Source organism: Sardina pilchardus, chromosome 15, assembly GCF_963854185.1.
Source record: "Sardina pilchardus chromosome 15, fSarPil1.1, whole genome shotgun sequence".
Lineage (NCBI taxonomy): Eukaryota > Metazoa > Chordata > Actinopteri > Clupeiformes > Clupeidae > Sardina > Sardina pilchardus.
The window spans coordinates 29850819-29863876 of record NC_085008.1 but is presented as its reverse complement, the minus strand read 5'-3'; the positions used below and the strand labels follow the sequence as shown (position 1 = coordinate 29863876).

At 41.3% G+C, this 13058-nt stretch overlaps 1 protein-coding gene across 1 annotated transcript; it reads right to left on the bottom strand.

The window, feature by feature from the left end:
• Window positions 1–329: 329 nt before the first annotated feature.
• Window positions 330–10101, bottom strand: mcoln2 (mucolipin TRP cation channel 2). The gene is made up of 14 exons (XM_062556124.1): window positions 9892–10101; window positions 9003–9156; window positions 8683–8856; window positions 7534–7690; window positions 7313–7391; window positions 7129–7225; window positions 6931–7030; window positions 6537–6649; window positions 6222–6371; window positions 5467–5568; window positions 5178–5300; window positions 4004–4210; window positions 3636–3772; window positions 330–1767 (listed from the first exon to the last, which is right to left on the bottom strand). Exons 1-14 carry the CDS (start codon window positions 9987–9989, stop codon window positions 1731–1733), a joined length of 1728 nt encoding a protein of 575 aa, XP_062412108.1. The 5' UTR covers window positions 9990–10101; the 3' UTR covers window positions 330–1730.
• Between the last annotated feature and the right edge of the window lie 2957 nt (window positions 10102–13058).

Genomic DNA, 13058 nt, shown 5'->3' with positions numbered 1-13058 from the left:
TCCAGAGTATTATCTGCTAGTTATTGTATTAATAAATAAATAAATAAATAAATAAATGCAGAACCATGTAATGAACAGGACCGTGTTGGGACTGTATTATGTCAGACACACACTGTGGATGTCTTGAATGGGGATGTAACAAAATAAATGATGATGTGTGCCTTTTCATTCCTGTAGAATCACCGACTGCAGTAACTTCTTCAAGATGTGAGTAGCGGATCCTGTTTTTTTTTTTTTTTATTGTAACCCACACATATCAAATAATGGCTTGATGATGGAAACTTGCAATGGTCTCTCCACAGAATTCATAAGCATTAACTTTTCATTGTACATTTGAAATTTGAAAGCAACATGAATGGTCCAAGTGAGAGTTACTGTAGTTGTTAACTGAGTTAATTTATTTCTGGGATTAACACAAATTATGGTCATTACACAAAGACTGAGCAAAATAGGTATAGCAAAAGATTAAATGAAAGTACATGTTTCTTGATTTTCAACACTTTTAGGGAAGTAAACTTTATGCACCTTTCATCTGTGGTCAGTTAGAGGTTCAAACAACTCAAGGTTACTTCCACATTTACATTACAGTTACATGTACTCATTTAGCAATTAGCAGACACTGATCCAAAGCGACTTACAAATGAGGATTAACATCCAAGCTACATTGCAAAGGTTAACAAATATGAGACTACTTACTGTGGCACTCTGAGCTGTCTTTGAGACATCTGCCTTCTTTTGCTGGGCTCACCTGTACATATTTTGGAAAAGTGAACACATTGCCTCAATCTTGATGTTGACATTGGCATCATGAGACCCCCACTCCTGATGGTCTCCTGTCAGAAACACACACAGGGGTGCTGTCTACCGTACCTACAAATGCTGGTTCTCTTGAGTATGCTCGGCCTGCTTCTACTTTTGCTGTATACAGCTGCGCTGGATCCAATCTTACAAGCACCTGGAATACTTCTCCGAGCATTTCTCCATTGGAAATGCCCAACAGTTCCTGTCTTTATCTCTGGAGAACCAGTGTTCTAGAAACGGTGGGCCTAACGGACAACTCATCCCAGACAGTTACAGGCTGTTCTGTCGCAAGAATCTAAGAGGCAGAACCAAAGGACAACCAAAAATCATCAGTAGGTTTTTGGCATGTTCAGTGGAACAAAATTAACCCAAATCTAAAAGACTCTTAACTTTAAATGGGTAAAGAGTATTATAGTGTGTATGAATAGTGAGACACAAAGGAAGTGACATGCCTACAGTACAATTAAGAAATGCATTTAAAAGTGCCACATGTCTTTATTGCATACAAACTTGGTAAATAATCCCAGGAAGTAATGACTGACTATAGCACTTTGTAGGATGATATCTGCTGGCTCACATTAAAACGTAGGATGCTGGTGTAATATTACTCTTCATGCAATTGAGGAGATGCACAATTGGGTAATCCAGCACTTCTCATTACTTAACATTGTAAACTTTTGGCATCAGCTCTGTGCAAATGGGGCAATGATTGGACCCATTCATCATGCATCCACATGGACTGATGGCTAAACGTTAGTGAGCCATTTGGTGTGATCTCAGTTGGCCGAGCTCCGCTGGATGCATTAGCCTGTGTTTGGTCTCAGATTTCACCCGCACTGTTCCTGAGCCCAGCAGCATTGCGCTGAGCATGATATTCAGTGTCATTAGCTCCCTTCCTCCTTCTCTTCTCTACGCCTTTTCTCGGGACGTCAGCTGATGAGAACATCCATGTCATCTCTTGCAACGCTGTGAAAGAATTACAAGAAATTAAAGGCGACACCAATGGTCACAATTATACAATTGCAATTATTAGGAATATGGTATTACATTCATGACAGATGATGAATTAATTAAGATTTTCCCATTATTCAGATTTCATATTCATGCAGATAAAAGGTAGAAGACGTATGGGTGGGGGTTGGTACAGTATAGCTGACTATAAACATGTTTCTTGACCTCCTGGCAAGGATGGAATTAATAAAACAATGTTGACAGAATGAAATTACAACACTGGTGAAATTCTTTAGGGAAGTGTAGGGTATGCATCCATTTCATCAGAGATGCATGTGCCAGTAGTAAGATCTGCTTCCTCTATACAGAGATACCTAAAAGTCCCTCAAGGTACATACTTTTTTGGTATTGAATCAGAAGAAAGAAGTTCCCTATTGTCTTTGTTTTTCAATAACAGGCTTAAGAAAAGTTCAAACAATGGCCCAACATGCTGATAATGACGACTCACAAAAAAAAACCAATATTTGTTTCAATTCGGTACATAGCAATTATATGTATACTCAACAAAACAGCACTGAGCTTTATAGAGTAAAAATAAGTGACACACATAATGTATAGTTATATACTGTAGCTACAGAACTAAATCAGGAGAGAGCTAGTCCCAGACAACCAGAACTGTTGTGTGCCATACGTTTAAATAGTTTTAGGACTGTGTTGCTCTCAGACTGCTGAAGCAAAATTCTCCTTCCATGAACTGAATATTTTTTTGCATATTTACAGTATAGCTAAATGCAATCATTTTCTGTGAAACTGCATTGGCAAAAACAGTAAGTTATGTCACCGGGTAGATTATAACTAAGATTGCCACTGAGAAATCTGGCGAATACTAATGGACATACATTCCAGTGAAGATCCCAGACAAAACAAAGGGTAAAAAAAGGGTACCCAGCAGATATCTCTGATCGAAAGCAAAACGTTTAGCCCGAAATGGACTCAAACAGTCTTCTAGCTAGATAGCGGAGAGAGCCTGCTTTTATCAGGATTTACCCAAGAGTACTTTTTACAGTGGGGGATATCCTTGCATCTGAAGCTCCCACGAGGAGATATGGTCTCACCCAAAGACAAACAAACAGTGAGGTCAGAGAGCTGCCCATGAAGCAGCGCCACATGTGTTTATCCAATCAGAAGAGCCCAAACTGTGGTTCCTACCCATCCAAAAAAGCATCTTAAGACTACACTCTAAAGCATCTGAAGTTGCCACTAACATTTACACTCGCAAGCCTTCCTAAGACAAATTGTTATTATTGAGAGCATTACCGTACAATGAGCAAATTTTGCACAGGCTTGTGTTCCAATGGAAATACCCTATCACTACACTCCACTTCAAGGCAATAACCAAGGCACACAATCACAACAGGCTTTTTTGTCTATAACCACTAGTGCAACTATTGGGCTTATACACCTCATTACCCTTTTATTTGGTTCAGACTTGTTTGAGGACTCATTGGGAGCACGGACTAGAGAGCTGTAGACCACGTCAGCAGACAAATATGGCTTAGGAGGAGGTGGTTGGCTGGTAGGTTGGGTGGGGAAGGGGAAGGGGGATGGAAGGGGAAGGGGGATGGGGCGGTGGTGGTGGTGGTGGAACACAACTCTCTCCCTCCACTGTAGTTTGTCTCGGGTGCTTGTCTGTTTATCGCGGAGCCGCTGCAGCCAAAGGGAAAGGCCTTTCCCAGAGCAACCCTGCATTTCTCTGTAATCAGCACATTGGTCGGGCGTGTCCGCATTTCTCCCACCACTAATTTTATTTCTCATGCCACAGTGGGCTAACCTCAAGGAGGAGGAAGCCATCCTCCGCCTCTGATGACAGAGATTGGATATACCTTCCACAGCAGCATAGGCTGGAGAGGCTGGCTCTCTGGCTCACAGCGTGCCGCTCCTCCTCAGCACGGGGGGAATCCTTCTGCTCTTTGAGGAACTTCTGCAGGTCGGTCATGGGGAAGCCGTTCTTCTGGTAGTTCTGTGGAATGGCAGAAAAAGTCCCATTAAAATAAGTGGCATGGGGCACTTTCAAGAGGGGCGAGGGACTTCATCCTCTTGCAGGAACCATATGAAACACACACATGAGCACACACACAAGCACCCAAGCACACAAAAGCACACACACAAGCTTGACCTCGTGCACAATACTCGTCACGTGTTTAGGGGCGAGAAGCAGGGTAGAATAATCGCAGCACCGTGCCCAGGGTACCTTGATCGTCTCGTAGGCGTCAGTGATGAGGGCGATGAAGAGGCTGAGCACCATGTAGATGAAGAGCGAGATGAAGGAGTAGAGGTAGACGCGGCTGAACACCCACACCAGCGTCGTCTTCTGCTCAAACTGGGCGAAGGTGGTGAACATGTCGTCTCCGTTGACCAGCGAGAAGAGACACTCGGCCACCCGGCTCAGGCCCTCAAACTAGTCACGTGGAAGAAAAGCGCAGAGAAGGGAACTGTTCAAATGTACACAGCGAGAGCTAACACTAGTAATCAGTGGAGGGTCTTTCAAAGAATCATTCAAAAATGGCCCCAGTCGTGGCGTGACTGGCTGGGGCACCTGCACCGCACGCCTGCAACCCGGGTTCGATTCCCGCCCCGTGGTCCTTTCCGGATCCCGCCCCTACTCTCTCTCCCACTCGCTTCCTGTCACTCTACACTGTCCTGTCTTATTAAAGGCATAAAAGCCCAAAAAAATGTACTTCAAAAAAAAAAATCATTCAGAAATAAATGTGTTACTGTAAGAGACCATCTATGCTTCAGCTCTTTTCAGCTTTAACTACTTTGTCTACGATTTCAGTGCCTATACTAACAATCATGCTAAGCCTTTTCTACCATCATTCATTTACCAAAATGCAACTTAAGCAGTTTATAGAATCACATTAAAAGGTATCAGCATAAACACTGATCTAGAAACTATAACTCACTCAGACTGTGGTTAGAAAGAAAACTAACAGAATGTGTTATATGTCTTAACTTTATTCATTCTGGGACACAACACTCGTTTCTGCACACATGAGACTTCTTCTATAAGTTTCAAAGACCCAAACTTTTGTCTTGCAGCACATTCCAGGGTTTGGGCTCAGCAATACTATATATAGAGGTCATTCAATTCCTGAGACATATGCATATGGTTGGTTTGCGAACCGCATTACCACTAGGGTATGGTTCATTTACATAAGACAGCAAGAGTCTAGTGCCATCTAGTGGCAGTAAGTGGGTATCATCAGTGAGTATATCATAACATAAATTACCCAGTGAATGTGAACCCTAAGAATCATATAATTAACTAACTGTACCATTGCTACCACAACCAGATATGCACAGTGACTACTGTATCTAGTGTCCACAGCCCAAACCTTAGGTGTGTGTGTGTGTGTGTATGGTACCTTCTCGTGATAAGGCCCCAAAACGATCCAGCCGCAGAACGTGTAGCCCAGGTAGATCATCCCTGCACAGCAGCAGAAGCGCAGCACCTTGGGAAAGGCCATTCTCATGGTGAGGATGAGAACCTGAGGACAGAGACAGATGTGTTTGAGGGCAGAAAGAGGAAGGCGTGAAAGTGAATGACGACAAAAATGCTGCACACACAGCTTTTTACTCAGAAGCGGTCACTGTGGGTCATGTTAAAATTGCTTTGCATGCGTATTTGAGGGAAACGTGACTTAATTAACATACATTGTATTTCTGGAAATAACCCAAGTATCTGATTACGCCGACCCAAACCATCAGGGTTGACGTCCCCAGGAAGATGCTGCACTCGTCATAGCTGGTAAGACTCTGGAGGGTGAAAGGTAAATATTTGCTTTAAGCAGTTTGACATGGGCAAAGTCTTATTCTTGTTCAAAAAGAGTAGCTGTGTGCACATCCCACCTTGCAGGTGCAGGACAAATGAAGAATAGCTTCAATAAAAAGAATGTTATATCCGCTATTTTCTCCCGTTTAATGTTTAAAAACAAGCAACGTTTCAACCCTACTGCCATTTTCCCTGATGAAATGTTGCTTGTTTTTAAACATTAAATGGGAGCAAATAGCAGTGTTGCGGACATTATATTTGTTTTATCATAAGTCTTATTCTAACAGTGGCTACTCAATATAAGCACAGCCGACATGTCTGAGTCATACTGATATTTTCCATCTCCTTCCAAGTCATCATGCTCTAACGGTGTATCTGAACCTGGCGAACTTGCTTACAAGGAAGTCAACTCAGACTCAGTCATGTAATAAATATCACTTCAGTCATGTAATGCTGTTGGAGATTGTTAAAAACTATACTGGGTTCAAAGGGTCATTTATTGCACTACCTGACAATCTGTACTGCCAATTACATAAGCACATAACACATAAGTACAAGACTTTGATGTGCTAACTAAACACCAAGAATCTCAAACCACAGGACTTCATCTACCAGATTTTTTCAGAGTCGCTAGTACCTTTGCCTGAATTTCCATCTTCAGTATTGAGCCCACTATTGCCAGAATGTCACTGATGATCATCAAGACATACCAGCCATTCAAGAACTCCTTCTTGTCATCCTCACATACAGTGCCATTATAATTCTCAAGAATGAAATTTGAGAACCTCTGGAAAGTGTGAAAGAGACTGTTTTATTATTCAAGTTTCTGTGTGGAGTTCAACATTTGTAGTTATTGGGGGTAATAGTCGAATGATGATAAAAAAAAACTAAAATGATGTGTATACGGTTAATAATTATCCACGGTGACGATCTGAGATGAACTAATCAATACCTGAAGTAGCTTGACAGCCAGCACAATGGAGCGTGTGCAGAGCACAGCCGACATGAGACACACAGCGATAACAAAGCCATCAAACACCAGGAGGTAGTGGGTGTTCTTCTGAGCTAGGACACACAGACCAAAATATAACGCTGGAGAAGTGCACTATTGTGTGTGCTTTTCAACAGTGACATCAACCGCAAGTGCAAGTGCAAGTGCACACGCACACACACACATACACACACACACACACACACACACACACACACACACACACACACACGGATAACTATCCCTGCTTTTAATCAATTTAGTCAACAACAACCAGGTTCAACATATGGATTTAACATATTATATGGATTTAAAACCAATACAGTTGCATTACTTCAACAATTGCTGTGCATACCAGTTCCTGAGATCTTCCAGTTTTTGCATGCATTGCTCTGAGCATCAACATCCAGGTATACTTTCACCATTCCACTGTGACACTTGTTGTCAAATGTTATCTGAAAAAATATGAAATGTTATTCAGTTTGTGGATTTATCCATATCTAATAATAGCAAAATTAGGCAGCATAACACAACAGAAGAAATCTAAACGTACAGTGCCACTGAAAGTGTAGCAGTCAGGTAGCTCTCGAGAACGAACTGTTTGTAGATTGATTCCTTTTAGTTGAAAGGAGATCTCAATGTCAATGAGCCTGTATTTAACAAAAAGCCTCATATCATCATGATGTAACTTTTTTCAGTGTAAAAATACAGTATATTTCAGTGTCAAATATATTTACCTGTAAAAATCTAGATCGAAAAAAGATGCATTGTCTGTCTTCCATGAGGCCATGTGTTGGGGATTGAGACTCAAGCAAACTGTAGAAGAGATCGTTGGAAAGAAAGATATTATATGTTATTATACATTATATATCATATATAGCCACACATTGTCTGGTTCGTCCTGCAAGGAGGAGAGGTTGCGCCAGTGTAACATAACATCAACTATCATTTGATTGACCTGTTTCTGTTTGTGAGTCGATGTCATAGTACTCATCCGAGGGCTGCACGTTGCCCTTCTTGTAGTACTCCTTACAGATGGTCAGTGGCACCGGGGTTCCGTCCTCCTGCTCTGCGTAACTCACTGGGCCCATTGTCAGCTCGCGTAACCTGGAAAACTGCAAATACCACAAGCCTGTGGTTACACAAGCGGAAATGGCAGGCGAGCGGCCAATTTCATCAAGCTGAAAGCACCGTTGAACAAGATTCATAAAACGTCAGTCTCGGAGTTCATTTTGGACACGCTCTCTCTCTCTCTCTCTCCCCACAGTGACTGCTTAACAGTGCTAAAACACTGTTTTGGTAAAATAACATTCACAAATTGAACCTTAACCAACAGTGGCCCCAATCGCAATGTCCACACTCGCTGACTCACAGAATTTGAGATGTGTTTCCATCAAGTTTGAGGACTTAACACTGGACTTGTAAAGTGCCTGAGGGCTCGCTTGCACACTCACACTGTCTGAGCTCTTTTTGTAAGGTGACATTTCTGCAGAGTCTACCATTACTATTCATAGCCTTGTGATGTGAAACTTGGGCTTACCCTTAGAAGAAGGCTGGACTAAAGAACTATCACATAGAAATAGTTTGTAACATGTTTAGGTGTCATCACTTTAACATGATAGGTCAGAGGTGCCATTCCTGTTAATATGGTTATGGCATTTAGGAGACGCTTTTGTCCAAAGTGACATACAAATAACAGCAACAATAGTTACATTTAACAGTAAACAGTTTTAAAGTTGGTAATATTACATTAAGGGGAATATCAATGATAAACAACAATGTCAATTCAACCAAGAGCTTAATGAAAATAACTGAATACTAAAACATACAAACCATAACGCATAAGGAACGCTTCCGAAACAAAGTGCATGTTGAACAGATATGCCTTTAGACCCCTCTTGAAAGACCCAAAGAATAGAAGACCTAATAGAAGATCTTTGAGGGTTTTCAGGCCTAAACCTCAGGGTTAAATGAAGCTTGCATGTCCCTAAACTCCAATTAGAGAGCCGTGACCTGGGTTGTCCACAGACAGAATTGCAGGGAGAAATTAATGTATGCATGCATATGGAAAAAAGGAAGACAATGAGCAGACATATGATAAGCTCACCTGATTTATTGTATAAAATAGGCTGTCATAGACACTCTCCTGAGAGTACATTGACACACAGTAGTCATCTTCATCTGTTCCACTGTAGCCTTTTAGGAACAGGTTCTTAAAAGCCTTCAGATTCTCCTCTTTATATGACACTACAAGCTGGTTGTTCAAACCAAATAGGACAAGCTTTGGAAATACAAAAAGATTTGTGTTGAAACTATTGTAAAGATAATAAACCTGAGATCTTTCATACATTTATATACTGTACATACCATGAATGGATTGCTATGTAATTATGGGCTAGAAGTGGACCAAATATACATGTAATTCACCTGAGTGGTGATCATGATGATTTTCAAGATTTGCACGCCTAGTTTCCATGGTTTTTGACGTCGTGCTCTGTATTTTTCACATGGGCTCATGAAGTAGTATTTTAGGTCATCTCTTAAAATTTCTTCTGTCCTGAGATTTGAAGTCAGTGTGTTCCTATCAAAAAATAAAGAGGATGACAAAAGGGATAGGCTATGAAGTGCAAGGTGTGAGCCTGGCTATTCACACCAGGTTATAGTGAGTTAGCTACACTAGTCTACACTTTTCTTGCACTGTTTTAAATTGTTATATTGTCATTGACAGTGCCAAGTCACATGAATATTCCTCATATGAAAGAGGAAGAAATGTTGTTGAATTGGCATGTTATAGGCCTACAGCACTGGCTGTAAAGGCAGAAGTTGAATTTTGTAATACAGACCCATACTTCTCCAACTTAAACTGAGTTTCCAAAGGAAGGAAAAGTGCAAATAAGTTATGGGACGTGCTGTGAAAAGAACACTACCAGCATTCATGTGGGAAAAGTCCAAGGTTGACCCAGAGCAATCAAAACCCGGTAGCTTGTTTGTTTGCAGATCTAATTACAAGCATTTTTATTTAGAATGAACTCTGGATCTTCACAGAAAGCAGATTACGAAAGATCGTCTATTGTTATGTTTGTGTTTTTCAGCTCTGTTCAAAATAATTTCCGAATGATACAATTCCACTCCTGACGACATTGGTCCATAGGGTAGTTGGCTTGCTTATTTACACAGCCCACGCGGTCACAACCTGACCTGACAGCACTTTCAGGGATCGACATCTATACAATAACTTTATGTTTATATCATGTTTGATCTTACAACACAAAGCAGCGAAGTTTTATTTTATCCAAAGTTGAAAAATGTGTCTTACCGTACCGACTCCCCGGGCTCAGTATATGTAGCAAACAACTCCATTTTCAAACTATTTAACAATCGCCAATTTGTCCTAAAGTAATCAATAATCTTCATAAATTTTCCTCATTTTACATAACGGATGGATTAGCCTACAACTGAACACTAACGAAAAAATGAAAGCGTATGGCTGGTGTTTGGTGCGTCTCCGCGATGGCACCGTCCGACCAATCAACACATGGTCTTTCACTGTAGGTGTGTTCATCCCCGTGACCCAACCTCAAAACGTTACAGAGACAATTCAGCGCCGGTTTAAAGTATAATAAGCCTACATTATGATCTACCAATTATCCGTGCAAGCTATTCATTTTATGAATGTTCACCACAGAAAGAACTACATAGGCCTAATGTTTTATTTTTTACATGTAGGCCTAACAGCACTGAACTCATCAAAATATAGCCTATGACAATAAAAATAATAAATAAAAAAAGGTAGCCTATTGAATGTTTACAAAAAAATGAAAATAAAATCTGATCATAGATAGGCTAGTTTGTTTGTAGTAGATAAGGACTCTAAAAGACAGCTTTTCCCACATTCCCAAACATGTGGCCTACACAACAACAGAGGCCATTAAACAATTATAATGGCACATGATCCAACTTCTTTCCTTATTGTCTCTCACACAATTCTCACTCTGGCACTCCAGTGCACTCTGTCATCAAGTCCTTCTGCTCTGAGGAGGCCTCTTCCGTCTAAAAACAGGAACACATGACATTAGTCATAAATACATTATACACAAGACCAGCATTTCCCTATTCTGTGCCTCTAGATCTACAACCTTCTGTCGAAACGGATCAGGGATTCCTCAAACTATGAATTCCCAAATTACTGTAACTTCACTGCACACTGCACACAAATCACATAATTTAAAATCCCATTCTGGAAGAGCATTAACCCATAGGTTGATATTCTTTTGCCATGGGCAAAACACTTCTATCAAACTTGTCACTACTGGCTTTTTTTTTATTTGCCCAGTGCCTATTTCAGTTGCTATAAGATAAAGCAAAAATAACATTCTTTTGGCATGATTGTGATGCATCTAATGTGCTGGCTGCACAGATCAGGTGATTGTCCATTCAACTAACATATTTGTTGCTTAATTGTTAGCAACACTTTTTAAGCGGAGATCACCACCATTAAGACCAGCTAGTTACTTATATGTACAACCATTATGAGCATATTATACTGATATTACTCCATCTGAAAAGCCTTTGAAAGCAGGCAATCCATTTTCATCTGCTTCAAAACTAACTTTGTAAAATAGCTAAATAGCAGTAGATGTTCAAAACAAAGATTTGACTTAAACCCTACACTAAATGAAAACCGAAGGTAAATGGATGTGCGTCACAGTGTAAGGCCTCATCAGCTTTGTGCTGAATGTTATTTGGCCTCCATATTCCAATGGAGAAATTCTTAGCTTATGTCCAGCAGCTGTATGTGAAGTGAGTTAAATCATTATACAAACAAATATACAACATTACAATAGACAAATTTGACATAAACTTAAATAAATAAAATGTAAATTTCACAAAGAAAGGTCTGTTGGACTTTGATAACAGCGCTCCACAGGCGGGGGGTGGGGGGACTGTGTGTGATGAGATATGCCAATATGGATGTCAGTTTACCAGTTTCTCTAAAGGTGCTCTACAGAACCTGCTCATCAGATTCTCTATTCTGCGAGTCGCTGGATACTTACATTGAATCCTTGTAATGATGTTATCAGCTCTGGTGCTGCAGCACCTTGACTCTGTGTTGACGCTGTGCTCTGCTGATCTGGTGGTCTCTTAGCCCTCTCCCTGTGAGCCTTGTTCAACATGCTGGGACTCGATGCCGTTGACTTAACCTCAACATCCTCCTTCTCCTCCCCCCTCTCTTCTCTCTCTACCCCTTCCTCAGGTAACCTAGAATGGTGGGTCCAGTCTCAATCTCTGCTGAAATGGCGATCTGCATTCCGCAGGGTCTCCACAAAACCCCGCCGCTGGCTCTCCTTGGGCCGAACAGGTCTCCTCTGGCGGACCTCTTGTCTCCATCCTTCTGTTCTTGCTCCTCCTCCACCCATCTGATCCACACCCCGTATGGGCAGCGGAGCATCCCCGGCCCCCAGGTGGTGCTGGTTGTCCTCATCCTTTTTGTCAGTCTCTCTGGCTGGGGGTGTTGGTCACGGTCCTTGTTGGGTGGCGGCAGAGGATCTTGGTGGCCTATTCTCAGCAGATTGGAAGGGAGATTCTGAATGGCAGCACCGACATACACTATATTGCCAAAAGTATTTGCTCACCTGCCTTGACTCACATGAACATTAGTCACACCCCATTTTTGATCCATATTTAATATGACAGCCTCCATCCTTCTGGGAAGGCTTTCCACAAGGCTTAGGAGTGTGTTCATGGGAATTTTTCACCATTATTCCATAAGTGCATTTGTGAGGTCACATTCTGATGTTGGACGATGAGACTGGTTCTCAGTATCCGCTCTAATTAACCCCAAAGATGTTGGGTTGGGTTGAGGTCAGGACTCTGTGCAGGCCAGTAAAGTTCATCCCCACCAGTCATACATGTCTTTTTGGACCTTGCTTTGTACACTGGTGCACAGTCATATTGGAACAGAAAGGAGCCCCCGAGCTGAGCTTGGTCCCTTAGTTCCAGTGAAAGGAACTCTGAATGCTTTCGCATTAACAAAGAGATTTTGGACAATGCCATGCTCCTAACTTTGTGGAAACAGTTTGGGGATGGCAAACTGTTGCTGGCGATTTGCATGTAATTGTAAACTGAAGATTCTACAACATACAGCACTGACGTTTTATTCGATCCAAAGTTTAAAGATGTTTCTTACTGTGACGATTCCCAGGGTTCAGTAGCCTATCAGCAAATTGTTTTAGACTATTTGACATTGACCAATTAGTCCTCAACTAATCAGTAATTTTCAACCATTTCAATCATTTTAAATTATGCATGGATTACAACTGCTACACAAACAAAATGAATGCATGTAGTCTGTTTGGACTGTGGTCAAACAGCGAAGACACTAGCCACGTTTACATGGACAGTTTTTTTTTATCATTCTGATTAAACTATTCCGATTGAAAATTTTGCGCCGTCTGTTTACACGGGCTACTTTCTATTCCAATC

Bases quoted from the DNA above. Each gene is read 5' to 3' on its own strand.
- mcoln2 (XM_062556124.1), bottom strand. From the start codon at position 9,989: ATGAAGATTATTGATTACTTTAGGACAAATTGGCGATTGTTAAATAGT. The intron at 7,392-7,533 runs GTCAATCAAATG...TCTCTTCTACAG, and splicing joins CGACTCACAAACAGAAACAG to TTTGCTTGAGTCTCAATCCC. The intron at 3,773-4,003 runs GTACCCTGGGCA...GCCATTCCACAG, and splicing joins ACGCCTACGAGACGATCAAG to AACTACCAGAAGAACGGCTT.